Genomic DNA, 12,815 nt, shown 5'->3' with positions numbered 1-12,815 from the left:
CGAGGCAGCCTGTGTTTCTTATTGCAGAGTTGTGCTTAATATTTCTGTCCATTAAGAAAAAGAAATCAGATCAGCCGACGTGTCTGTGAAACGGTGACAGATGAGGTGTGATGATCTACCTTTGGGGGTGGGGGTGGCCGAAATGTGTTAATGTCGCTGAAAAAAGACGAAGGGAAGCGCAATATGTGCACAGGATAAATCGCATCATTACTATGACGAAAAAGCCTTCTTCTCATCATCATCATCATCATCATCAACCCTGTGATGATAGATTAGCCAATCGGATGGTAATGAATAAATAAAAAAAAAGATTTGAAGTGGGTTGTGGGTAGATTACTGGAAACTGGACATTTCGGCTTCGGCGGAATGACTGACTCATAGGAATTAGATGTCCCCCCAGCCTCTCCTTATAGACTGGGTGTGTGGCTGAGTGGCTTAGGCTTGTGATTGGAAGGTTGTTGGTTTGATTCCCATCCCACACCCTTAGAAGAAATGTTCACCGAGCCCTTGAACAAGGCCCTTAACCCCACCCCCCCAAAAATAAATGCTGAATAAATGGCTGACCCTACACTTAGACCCCCCAAATTTGCTCGTAACTGTATATGTATGTGTGTGCATGTGTGTTAGTCCCCACAATGTAATACTTACATGACCCCACACAAACCTCTAACCTGGGGGGGGCTGAGATGACTTTGCTCCCCACTTACCCCTCCACACATGTTACACATTATATTAAGCTAAGACACAATGCCCATTAATCACATTCCGAACCGATGGGTCGTTACACAGCCCTGTAGCATTATAAAGTCTAATTCCTCAAAATGCTGAGTAATTTTTAATGTGTATGAAGTCCTCCGCTCTGCATGTCCGAGATAAGCAGCTGGAAGATGGATGGATAAAAGCTACCACTGAGATTCCTAACCGAATCAAAGACATAACCTCAGTATTAACAAACATATCAAATAAACTAGTATTTCATAAAATACACCAAAGAATTGATATTCAGTCTATGAAATACACTGGACAGATCAAATAAAAAACATACATACAGTTCATCCGGAAAGTTCTCACAGCGTGTGACTTCTTCCACATGTTGTTATGTTACAGCCTCATTCCAAATGGATTAAATTCATTTAATTCTACACACAGCACCCAATAATGACAACCTGAAAAAGGCTCACTTGAGATTTTTGCCAATTTATTAAAAATTATGCACGAACGCAAACGCTGACGAGGAATAGTTACAGTTTAGTGTAGGATGTTAACACATTGAATGTGTGTTAAAGCATTGATGTGAAAAGGTTTCATATTTTTGTTAAAATTGTTTACAAAAAATTATTTTGTTTAAATTATTTAAAACAGTTATTAAGGATGGTCAGTAGGTGGTGCTCTTGCCTCACACCTCCAGGGCCTGGGATTTGTAACTTTCACTTTCTCCCTGTGCTGTGGGGGCGTGTCCATCCTGAGCTCCCCATAATCTCTGCTGGAAGAGGGATGGGTGGGTAGAATGAATGGATGGATGGATGGACGGACGGACAGAAGATGAGGGTCTTTAGAACCTGAATAACTAGTTATTCACTCATTAAATTGTTCCCAGACAAAATTCTTGCAACGATTAGCCCAGAAACTTGAACCCTGAACCCACAGATTAACATTTATGGGTCCAGGGTTCAAGTTCCTGTGCTTTTCGTTGCAAGAATTTTGTCCGGGTAGAATATTTTCAGTATACAATAACAGTACAGAACAATTCAGTGACTTTTTCAATTTCAGCACTTAAAGTGATATGACCAAGATTTTAGGATAAATATAAAATAAAGTATATAAGACCAAATATCAATTTTTTTGTTACTTAGCAGCCAATTTAATTTTTTTTCCTCAGAGCATCTGTTGGCTGCAACCGTATTTCTGATGGGCGTCATGATGAATGATGAATCTCAGTTGGGCGTCATGCTCTGAGACGGCGTTTTAGGAAATAAGGTCAGGACAGTCAAAAAGCAGCGATGATCACGCGACAAAACGGCATAGCAGGGTTTACTCAGTCAAGGGGCTAGAGAGTGTCTACAAAAAGCTTAACGCTGCCCCCTACTGCTCATTCGCAGCATTACGCTCAGTTTCATTTATATTGCAATTTTTTCATTTCCATGTTTTCCTATTTATATAATAGTCAAATACTTATTAGTGATTATTTGTTAAATGATATGGTTAAAACTTACTTTATGGAGTCCTACACATAACAGCCACTTCCTTAACACCCAATTCACAAATAGGACTTGCAGTACTGTGTCCAAACTTACTTATTTGCTGTTTGTCATTTCATATCCAAACTGAGACACTGAACATGTTGTTTTGGCAGGTATTCATGTCTTTCCATGGAGTTAATCACTGTTAATTGACAGCCCACACAGGAATAGTATCGAGTTTATTTGGAGAGAGTCACAGTGCTGTAATAATATGAGGCTGGCAGACCTAGATGTTTAAAAACACGTGAGTCATGTTGAAATCAGGAAGCCCAGTTTGCTGACCTGAGCTGAGAGTGATGGACGTTTTTCTAAATACCTCACTTAGGCAGCTAAGTGTCTAAATCCCAGGTGAACGCCAGTGTCAGATCATGCATTCTCTGCTGGAAGACCTGATCGAACCTCTCACTTTGGGCCACGGTGAACGTGTTCTTCCAATCACCGACTCTACCTGCAGGAGAAATTTTGTTAGAAAGAGCCTCATTTCTCTAAAGAAATATATTAAAAAATATATTAAAAAATGCCGCTTCTGTCAGGGCACGTTTAGCATCCCAGGCTGACCTTTGCGTAAGAAGCCTCCCTTCTCGCGGTTTAGCATGTCTTGCGGAACGAACTCGTAATTAGCTCTGGGATCTTTCTGCATGTTTTTGAAAGTGGCTTTCTGCACAACACGCTCAATTCCCTCCGCATTCAGGTCCAATCCCAGGAAGGCACTGATCTTCAAAACTGCCCCCTTCAGATCCTGGATACAATCGATCACATGATGGCAAGAAGAACAGTGACAGCGTTATACCGGTAGTTCAAGAGGCCCCTGCCAATATATGGCTGCCATCTTGTTTTTACCTCTAGAAATGAGCTTGCTAGTAAAGCTGCATGGCAGCCATCTTAGTTTGGCACTGTACCTCAATCATGTCTTCATAGGTCAGGAACAAGATGTTGTACTGGTCTCTCTTGGTGTGCCACTCTCTAATGTGGTCGAACCAGGAGGCGCCATTAACTGCAATCGCAACGGGCATTTATCCGTGAGTCGTAAATGGAACTGAGGTTCAGAGGAACATCTACAGACCTCCGCCATTTGCCCTCAATTCCCATGCTTATGACCCGTATGCATTGTCATGGAAAGAAGGGGAACAGATCAGCAGAACTCAGAGAGAGCGACTTTCAATTTATGACACTATAGATGTGACACATAGGCAACATTGTTTAAGGTGTTATTGCAGCTTGGTCTGTCAGAGAGCAAAGACACCAGCAACATGCACTCCGTCACACACCCAACGGCCAATATTCCTCTCATACATGTCACTGTGTCCAGCCGTGTGCATGTTGTCATCGTGTTGCTTGACATTGGTTGTGTCATAATTTTCTTAAAGAACACAGCTTCTCTTCATCAAGACTTTCCCCTTAGACCCATGATGTTTATCTTGTGTTATCTTGCTTTTGCCTGCCACTCTGGCTGTAATACTACCAACAGTGGGGAAACCATTCACAACAGATTTCACCACTATGATTTTTTTTTGCACTAATGTCTGCTTAAACTTGATAAATTATATGTTACAGGTAACTGTTCAAATCATACCATTTCCGGCCAAGTATTGCTCCAAAAAGTCCTCGAAGCTCTTAGGAGTTTCCAGTCCGTTCCAGACATGGCAGAAGTGGAAATAGGAGACCAGGTTGTCCTTTGGGTTCCGCATCACGTACACAATCTGCCACAAAGAGAGAGAGGGGGGGGGGGACTCATCATCACCCTCCTCCCTCGTCTCCTGGCCCTTTATCTGCTCCACAACAAATCTCACCTTGGCTCCCTTTTCTCTCAGCCCCCGAGGCATCAGCGCGGGGGTCAAGTGGCTGGCAAACAGGCGAGGGGAGGGCCGCGATACATAATCGGGGCGGCCATCAGGATATTCCAGCCATGGCATCTTGTCCAGGTTGGTAGTGTAGGCGTCGCCCGCACCGGACTCCTCCATGAGCAGCGTGACGATCTGCTGGGACCATACGGTGCCTGACGGAAAAAGGGACAGAGTGCAGGTTTTAATTAATGGCATAAAAAAAATAGCTTTGATTAGCAACAAAAAAAAAATGCCCAACTCACATTGCACCCGACCCTTATGGTCTCTCCTATAGGTGGTGCGCCTATTGGAGGGGGGACCCACGTACCTTGTTTGGGCTGTGCCTGACCAGGCCCCATGGGTGTAGGCCTGGCCACCAGATGCTCGCCATCGAGCCCCACCCCCAAGCCTGGCTCCAGGAGGGGGCCCTGGTGACCCGCGTCCGGGTAAGGGAAACCGTGGATTCAAAATGCTGTCCGTCATTAGGGGTCTTGTGAGCCGTACTTCGTCTGGTTCCTCACCCAGGACCTGTTTGCCTTGAGTGACCCTACCAGGGGCATAAAGCCCCGGGCAACATAGCTCCTGGGATCATTGGAACACGCAAACCCCTCCACCACGATAAGGTGTCGGCTCCAGGAAAGGATGGCATTAGCCGTCATACAAAAACATTAATAATAATAATAATAATTATTATTACTGGGGTCAGTAAATGGCTCTGTGGTTGTGATTGGAAGGTTGCCTTTTCAAATCCCACAATCTACCGAGTGATTTGCCCTAAACACCGAACGCTCACGGGGACTGGCTGACCCCGCTTCTGCAACTCTATATCTATTTCAAAATGCATTATCATGCATTAAGTACCATTACTGCGCACTTTCACAAAATCCAACTTTCACAGATGTATCCAGTTTAAAGTCTGCATCACAAGATTCATCTTTCATATGATCCTGATTACAAAACAAATCTGTAGTCCTCACTCACCTGACTTGGGGTAAGTGACAAGAAAAATGTCACTGTCCCGTATTTCAAAGGTCAGCAGGGAATCGATGTACTCTGGGGTGGTCAGTCCTACTGGAAACACATAACCTTTATATCTGCACAAGTAAGGAGTCACGGGCTCCATGGTGGCCTCACACTTCAATAGCAGCAACAGCACATGAGCAAGACACAGCAGAGAGAAATCAGCAGTGAATAGCAAAGGCCGGAATAAAACCACAGCATAACCCTCAGTAAACTGGACTTTGTATCCTTTTTATGATTAGTCAGCTCTAGGCGGATTGTTTGGCCAACATTACAGGCCCAGATTAGGCATTAGACAGAAAATATAAAAAAAGCTTGACAGTAGTTATTATGCAATTCTGCCACCTACTGGACAGGGGTGTGAATTTCTTAAAGTACTTAAGTTATTACTTAAAGTAGCTCATCCACAGTAAGATGTCAAAATGATATACGGCTTTTAGATTTTCCCATCATCGAAGTGATGAGCATTAAAGATGTATTAGTGGAGAATGACACAGTAGATCATGGGATTAATGCAGAGAAAACAGCTAGCAAATTGGTAGATCACGTGGAAAAGGCTGGAATAGTTGCTACCGGTGTTAGCAGTCTTTATAAGGTCATTGACGTTGCTGTGGATTGTTCCAAAGCAGCGAAATTGACAGATGCAGCATCCGATCTTGCTGACATTGGTACCAAAGTAGCCCCCACTGCCGTCTCCACATCTTTAAGGGGCGTTTTCATTGCCAGTGGTGCAGCATTCATTGGACTGGACCTCGTTGTCATTACAATGAATAGCATCAGCCTGGCTAATGGGAGCAAAAGTGATATTTCCAAAGCCATCCGAGGGCATATGGATTTTTGGAAGATCCGTTTGGATGCATGGGAGCAGATCGTTGACTCCCTGCTTAGAGGCAAACAGGATTTCCAGGAGAGTAAGACCATTCTGGGGAAGCCATTTTATCCAAAACTGTAGAGAAAGTGCAGTTCAACTGGAGGTTTGTAACTGCTGTCGCATAAACTGCTCTATTTGAAAATGGTTTATATCCAAGCAGTCGGTTATAAGTCTAGTCATACTTATATCTGTCTACATTTATTTGTTTAGGGTTCGGAAAGTTTAGAGGTTTGAAACAATGCATCTATGTAGCCTCATTGTTCTGTTATTCAATGAAATTACTGAGTATTGGTACATGACTAGAAGCAGCTGGACGTGTTTGTGGTGAGAATTTGTTGAAAAACCAAGATAGTAATTATCCTAATTAAAAACTCAGAAGAATTAGAAACTTTGAAGTTTCTGTCTTTCTCCTCCCATATATCATAAACAGCCACTCTCCGGGGACTTTTGCACAGTACACTGTGTTTTTACAAACACTTTTTTAATTTCTGTGGTTGAAAGCACCATATTAATATAACCAGAACTACCCAATTTTGACCACTACACCTGCCTTTGCCTCCGTTATTGCCCTCAACTTCGCAATAACCAGTTGATCACACCGCTTTGACTTGACTTTATTCCACTCGTCTTCCAGTTTCTTAAACATTTCATTAATTATAGTGGGTTTGTTTGCCATAACTTTGTTGGCAGTTGCCTTCCAGAGATCCTCCATAGGGTTCTGATCTGGACTCTGGGGCTGCCATTCCATCACTCCAGTGTCCGCAGCTTTGAAGAATTGCTTCACACGTTTTGCAGTGTGGTGAGGGGCATTGTCTTGTATAGAAATGACTGGCTAGCTGGGTGAGGCTCACAGAGAATATCCATAGAAAATCGCCCCCCCCCAGCTGTCACTCTTGTGGGAAGGCTTTCCACAATTTTTTTGAGTGTGTCTGTGGGAAAATATGCTCTTTTATCCAGAAGAGTATGTGTGAGGTCAGGCACTGATGTTGGACATGAAGGAATGGCTCGCGATCTCCATTCTAGTTCATCCCAAACGTGTTTGATGGAGTTGAGGTCAGGGCTCTGTGCAGGCCAGTGAAGTTCTTTCACACCCAACCAAGTCTTTATGGACTTTTCTTTGTTCACTGGAGCACAGTCAAACTGGAACAGGAAACCGTTCTCACAAAGTTCGAAGCATAAAATTCTCCAAATTGTTTTGGTATACTGAAGCATTAAGAGTTCCCTTCACTGGAACTAAGTGGTGTAGCCCAACCCCTGAAAAACAACCCCATACCATTATCCCTCCTTCAGGTAACTTTAAAGTTGACACAATGCAGTCGGGCAGGTAACATTCTCCTGGAATCTGACAAACCCAGACTATAGAGAATTGACAGAACACGTTTCTACCAGAGTCCAGTGGCGACGTGCTTTACATCACTCCTTCTGACGCTTGGCATTGTGATTGCACCCATGTGCTTTACAGGTTTTGGTAGAAAACAAGACAAGCTTTATTCAGGAACATACAGTATCATTTATGTATCTACTGTAACATTTACACCAGCGAGTTCGGGAATCGCTGCCGCGACAGGCATCGGCCACCTTACGGCCATAGCTCTAGTCAGCCGCCTCCACAATGGAGGCGCTGAACATGGTCCATTCGGACTCAATGTCCCCCGCCTCCCCCGGGACATGGGCAAAGTTCTGCCGGAGGTAGGAGTTGAAGCTCCACCTGACAGTGGATTCCGCCAGGCGTTCCCAGCAGACCCGCACTATACGCTTGGGTCTGCCAGGCCTGGCCGGCTTCCTCCCCCACCAGCGGAGCCAAACCACCTCCAGGTGGTGATCAGTTGACAGCTCCGCCCCTCTCTTCACCCGAGTGTCCAAGACATGTGGCCGCAAGTCCGATGACACGACCACAAATTTGATCATCGAACTGCGGCCTAGGGTGTCCTGGTGCCAAGTACACATATGGACACCCTTATGCTTGAACATGGTGTTCATTATGGACAATAGTGATGAGCAGAGAAGTCTAATAACAAAGCACCGCTCGGGTTCAGATCGGGGGGGGGGGGGGCGTTCCAATCACACCCCTCCAGGTCTCACTGGCATTGCCCACGTGAGCATTGAAGTCCCCCAGCAGAACAAGAGAGTCCCCAGGAGGAGCGCTCTCCAACACCCCTTCCAAGGACTCCAAAAAGGGTGGGTATTCTGACCTGCTGTTTGGCCCATAAACGCAAACAACAGTCAGGACCCGTCCCCCCACCCGAAGGCGAAGGGAGGCTACCCTCTCATCCACTGCGGTAAACCTCAATGTACAGGCGTCCAGCCTGGGGGCAATACGTATGCCCACCTCTGCTCAGCACCTCTCCCTGTGAGCAACTCCAGAGTGGAAGAGGGTCCAACCCCCCCCCTCGAGGAAGCTGGTTCCAGAGTCCATACCGTGCGTCGAGGTGAGCCCGACTATATCTAGTCAGAACCTCACAACCTCGTGCACAAGCTCAGGCTCCTCCCCGTCAGAGAGGTGACATTCCATGTCCCTAGAGCTATCTTCTGCAGCCGAGGATCGGATCGCCAAGGTCCGCGCCTTCGGCCACTGCCCAACTCGCACTGCACCCGACCCCTTTGGCCCCTCCTACAGGAGGTGAGCCCATTGGAGGGGGGACCCATGTGCCTTCTTCGGGCTGCGCCCAACCAGGCCCCATGGGTGCAGGCCTGGTCACCAGGTGCTCGCCATCGAGCCCCACCCCCAGGCCTGGCTTCAGGGGGGGGCTCCAGTGACCCACAGCCAAGTGCAGCAAGGAAATCTTGGATCTATTGTTCTTCTCTTCATAAGAGCTCTAATAAACCGCACTTTGTCTGGTTCCTCACCCAGGACCTGTTTGCCTTGGGCATACAGGGGCATAAAACCCCGGGCAACTTAGCTCCTGGGATCATTGGAACACGCAAACCCCTCCACCATGATAAGCTGTCAGCTCCAGGAGAGGAGATTTTCCTATTTATAAAATTGTTAAATGCTTATTAGTGATTATTTGTTAAATGATATGGTTAAAACTTACTTTATGGAGTCCTACACATAACAGCCACTTCCTTAACACCCAATTCACAAATAGGACTTACAGTACTGTGTCCAAACCTACTTATTTGCTGTTTGTCTGTTCAAATCCAAACTGAGTCACTGAACATGTTGTTTTGGCAGGTTTTCATGTCTTCCCATGGAGTTAATCACTGTTAATTGACAGCCCACACAGGAATAGTATCGAGTTTATTTGGAGAGAGTCACAGTGCTGTAATAATATGAGGCTGGCAGATCTGGATGTTTAAAAACATGTCATTCATGTTGAAATCAGGAAGCCCAGTTTGCTGACCTCAGCTGAGAGTGATGGACGTTTTTCTAAATACCTCACTTAGGCAGCTAAGTGTCTAAATCCCAGGTGAATGCCAGTGGCAGATCATGCATTCTCTGCTGGAAGACCTGATCGAACCTCTCACTTTGGGCCACGGTGAACGTGTTCTTCCAATCACCGACTCTACCTGCAGGAGAAATTTTGTTAGAAAGAGCCTCATTTCTCTAAAGAAATATATTTAAAAATGCCGCTTCTGTCAGGGCACGTTTAGCATCCCAGGCTGACCTTTGCGTAAGAAGCCTCCCTTCTCACGGTTTAGTATGTCTTGCGGAACGAACTCGTAATTAGCTTTGGGATCTTTCTGCATGTTTTTGAAAGTGGCTTTCTGCACAACACGCTCGATTCCCTCGGCATTCAGGTCCAATCCCAGGAAGGCACTGATCTTCAAAACTGCCCCCTTCAGATCCTGGATACAATCGATCACATGATGGCAAGAAGAAGAACAGTGACAACGTTATACCGATAGTTCAAGAGGCCCCTGCCAATATATGGCTGCCATCTTGTTTTTACCTCTAGAAATGAGCTTGCTAGTAAAGCTGCATGGCAGCCATCTTAGGTTGGCACTGTACCTCAATCATGTCTTCATAGGTCAGGAACAAGATGTTGTACTGGTCTCTCTTGGTGTGCCACTCTCTAATGTGGTCGAACCAGGAGGCTCCACCAACTGCAATCGCAACGGGCATTTATCCGTGAGTAATAAATGTGGCACATAGGTGGCATTGTTTAAGGTGTTACTGCAACTTAGTCTGTCAGAGAGCAAAGACACCAGCAACATGCACTCCGTCACACACCCAACAGCCCATATCCCTGTCATATATGCCACAGTGTCCAGCCGTGTGCATGTTGTCATCGTGTCCTAATGAGTTGCTTGGCATTGGTTGTGTCCTATGTCGCAATTTTCTTAAAGAACACAGCTTCTCTTCATCTAGATTTCCCCCTTGGACCCATGACGTTTATCTTGTGTTATCTTGCTTTTGCCTGCCTCTTTAGCTGTAATACTACCAACAGTGGGGAAGCCATTCAGAAGAGATTTCACCACTATGATTTTTTTATGCACTAATGTCTGCTTAAACTTGATAAATTATATCCATCCATCCATTTTCCAAACCGCTTATCCTACTGGGTCTCGGGGGGTCCAGAGCCTATCCCAGAAGCAATGGGCACGAGACAGGGAACAACCCAGGATGGTGGGCCAGCCCATCGCAGGGCACGCTCACACACCATTCACTCACACATGCACACCTACGGGCAATTTAGCAATTCCAATTAGCCTCAGCATGTTCTTGGACTGTGGGGGGAAACCAGAGTACCCGGAGGAAACCCCACGACGACATGGGGAGAAACCCCACACACATGTGACCCATGCAGAGACTCGAACCCGGGTCCCAGAGGTGTGAGGCAACAGTGCTAGCCACTGCACCACCATGCCGCCCCTGTGCCCGGAGGAACCCTCACGATGACATGCGGTGAAAAATTATATGTTATGTGGAATCATACCATTTCCGGCCAAGTATTGCTCCAAGAAGTCCTGGAAGCTCTGAGGAGTTTCCAGTTGGTTCCAGATGTGGCAGAAGTGGAAATAGGAGACCAGGTTGTCCTTTGGGTTCCGCATCACGTACGCAATCTGCCACAAAGAGAGAGAGAGAGAGGGGTGGGCGGGGGACTCATCATCACCCACCTCCCTCGTCTCCTGGCCCTTTATCTGCTCCACAACAAAACTCACCTTGGCTCCCTTTTCTCTCAGGCCCTGCGGCATCAGCGCGGGGGTCAAGTGGCTGGCAAACAGGCGAGGGGAGGGCCGCGATACATAATCGGGGCGGCCGTCAGGATATTCCAGCCACGGCATCTTGTCCAGGTTGGTAGTGTAGGCGTCGCCCGCACCGGACTCCTCCATGAGCAGCGTGATGATCTGCTGGGTCCATACGGTGCCTGACGGAAAAAGGGACAGAGTGCAGGTTTTATTTAATGGCATAAAAAAAATAGCTTTGATTAGCAAAAAGAAAAATTAGCTTCAATTATTATTATTATTATTATTATTATTATTATTATTATTATTATTATTATTATTATTGGGGACAGTACACTGCAGTTGTGACCGGAAGGTTGCCTTTTCAAATCTCATAATCTACCATGTGATTTGCCCTAAATCCCAGATGCTCCTGGGGACTGGCTGACCCCGCTTCTGCAACTTCATATTGCTTTGGTCCGTTACATAAATAAAATGTTAATGTAATTATTGTTGGTAAGCAGTGAGTGTTTATCTACAACTCAGAATCCATTATCGTGCTTTAAATGCCATTACTGCGCAGTTTCACAAAATCCAACTTTCACAGATGTATCCAGTTTAAAGTCTGCATCAAAAGATTAATCTTTTATATGATCCTGATTACAAAACAAATCTATAGTTCTCACTCACCTGACTTGGGGTAAGTGACAAGAAAAATGTCACTGTCCCGTATTTCAAATGTCAGCAGGGAATCGATGTACTCTGGGGTGGTCAGTCCTACTGCGAACACATAGCCTTTATATCTGCACAAGTAAGGAGTCACGGGCTCCATGGTGGCCTCACACTTCAATAGCAGCAACAGCACACAAGCAAGACACAGCAGAGAGAAATCAGCAGTGAATAGCAAAGGCCGGAATAAAACCACAGCATAACCCTCAGTAAACTGGACTTTGTATCCTTTTTATGATTAGTCAGCTCTAGGCGGATTGTTTGGCCAACATTACAGGCCCAGAATATGCATTAGACAGAAAATGTAAAAAAAGCTAGACAGTAGTTATTATGCAATTCTGCCACCTACTGGACAGGAGTGTGAATTTCTTAAAGTACTTAAGTTATTACTTAAAGTAGCTCATCCACAGTAATATGTCAAAATGATATACGGCTTTTAGATTTTCCCATCATTATTACAAATTTTCGGTTAGTGATGGAAAGTATTCGGTTAACGTGACATCCGGCCTTACCGCACAGTGAGACCGCCATGGTTTCAGTCACCTGTAGGATTTACAGAAATGCAAAGACATCCCACATTGCAGCTGATTCTGGGTCAGATCCGCTTCCATATTTGGCGCAAACCAAATGCTGTATCTGTGCCAGAAAATCTTTCAGGAGAACATTCAGAGCAGATTGGTCAAGTAGCAAGATGACGACTGACAAGAAATTAGCAAGTCGGCACCATAAAGGTGGATGCACGCTTCAGATATCGTCCAAACTAAATGAAATCAAATGAAGAGATCAAGGCAAATCCCGAGTGTCAATGATTTCTGCATGAAGTCAACGGTCCAGAACGGCTCCAGATTGTAATGAGAGACTAATCATTAGCGACAGCAGGTGTTTAAAGTCTATTAAAAGTAACGCAACTCCTTACTGACTGTAATGTGTCAATTATTTTTACATTACTTTTCCCCACAGAGGCACTGGATATCAAATTCTTTGTGTTACTAAAAAGCAGGAAAATTACTTGCTGTTTGTTTA

General features: G+C 45.4%; 1 protein-coding gene across 5 annotated transcripts; it reads right to left on the bottom strand.

Annotated features, from left to right (window-relative positions):
* Positions 1 to 1,177: 1,177 nt before the first annotated feature.
* On the bottom strand, positions 1,178 to 12,076 carry sult3st1 (sulfotransferase family 3, cytosolic sulfotransferase 1). 5 transcript variants are annotated; one of them, XM_048991173.1, is made up of 7 exons: positions 11,754 to 12,076; positions 11,061 to 11,266; positions 10,835 to 10,961; positions 9,907 to 10,001; positions 9,563 to 9,743; positions 9,333 to 9,464; positions 1,178 to 1,480 (listed from the first exon to the last, which is right to left on the bottom strand). In XM_048991173.1, exons 1-6 carry the CDS (start codon positions 11,893 to 11,895, stop codon positions 9,346 to 9,348), a joined length of 870 nt encoding a protein of 289 aa, XP_048847130.1. In that variant the 5' UTR covers positions 11,896 to 12,076; the 3' UTR covers positions 1,178 to 1,480; positions 9,333 to 9,345. The 5 variants fall into 5 exon arrangements, with proteins under 5 accessions (XP_048847130.1, XP_048847128.1, XP_048847127.1 ...); XM_048991171.1 differs by having other exon boundaries at positions 1,178 to 1,483; positions 11,754 to 12,074; XM_048991170.1 differs by lacking the exons at positions 9,333 to 9,464; positions 9,563 to 9,743; positions 9,907 to 10,001; ... (1 more) ...; positions 11,061 to 11,266; positions 11,754 to 12,076 and adding exons at positions 2,557 to 2,688; positions 2,799 to 2,979; positions 3,140 to 3,234; ... (1 more) ...; positions 4,031 to 4,236; positions 5,045 to 6,342 and having other exon boundaries at positions 1,178 to 1,483.
* Positions 12,077 to 12,815: the final 739 nt, after the last annotated feature.

This window comes from Brienomyrus brachyistius, chromosome 22 (assembly GCF_023856365.1).
Source record: "Brienomyrus brachyistius isolate T26 chromosome 22, BBRACH_0.4, whole genome shotgun sequence".
Taxonomy (NCBI): Eukaryota; Metazoa; Chordata; class Actinopteri; order Osteoglossiformes; family Mormyridae; genus Brienomyrus; species Brienomyrus brachyistius.
Note: the sequence above shows the minus strand (reverse complement) of the source record. Positions and strands in the feature narration are given on the sequence as shown.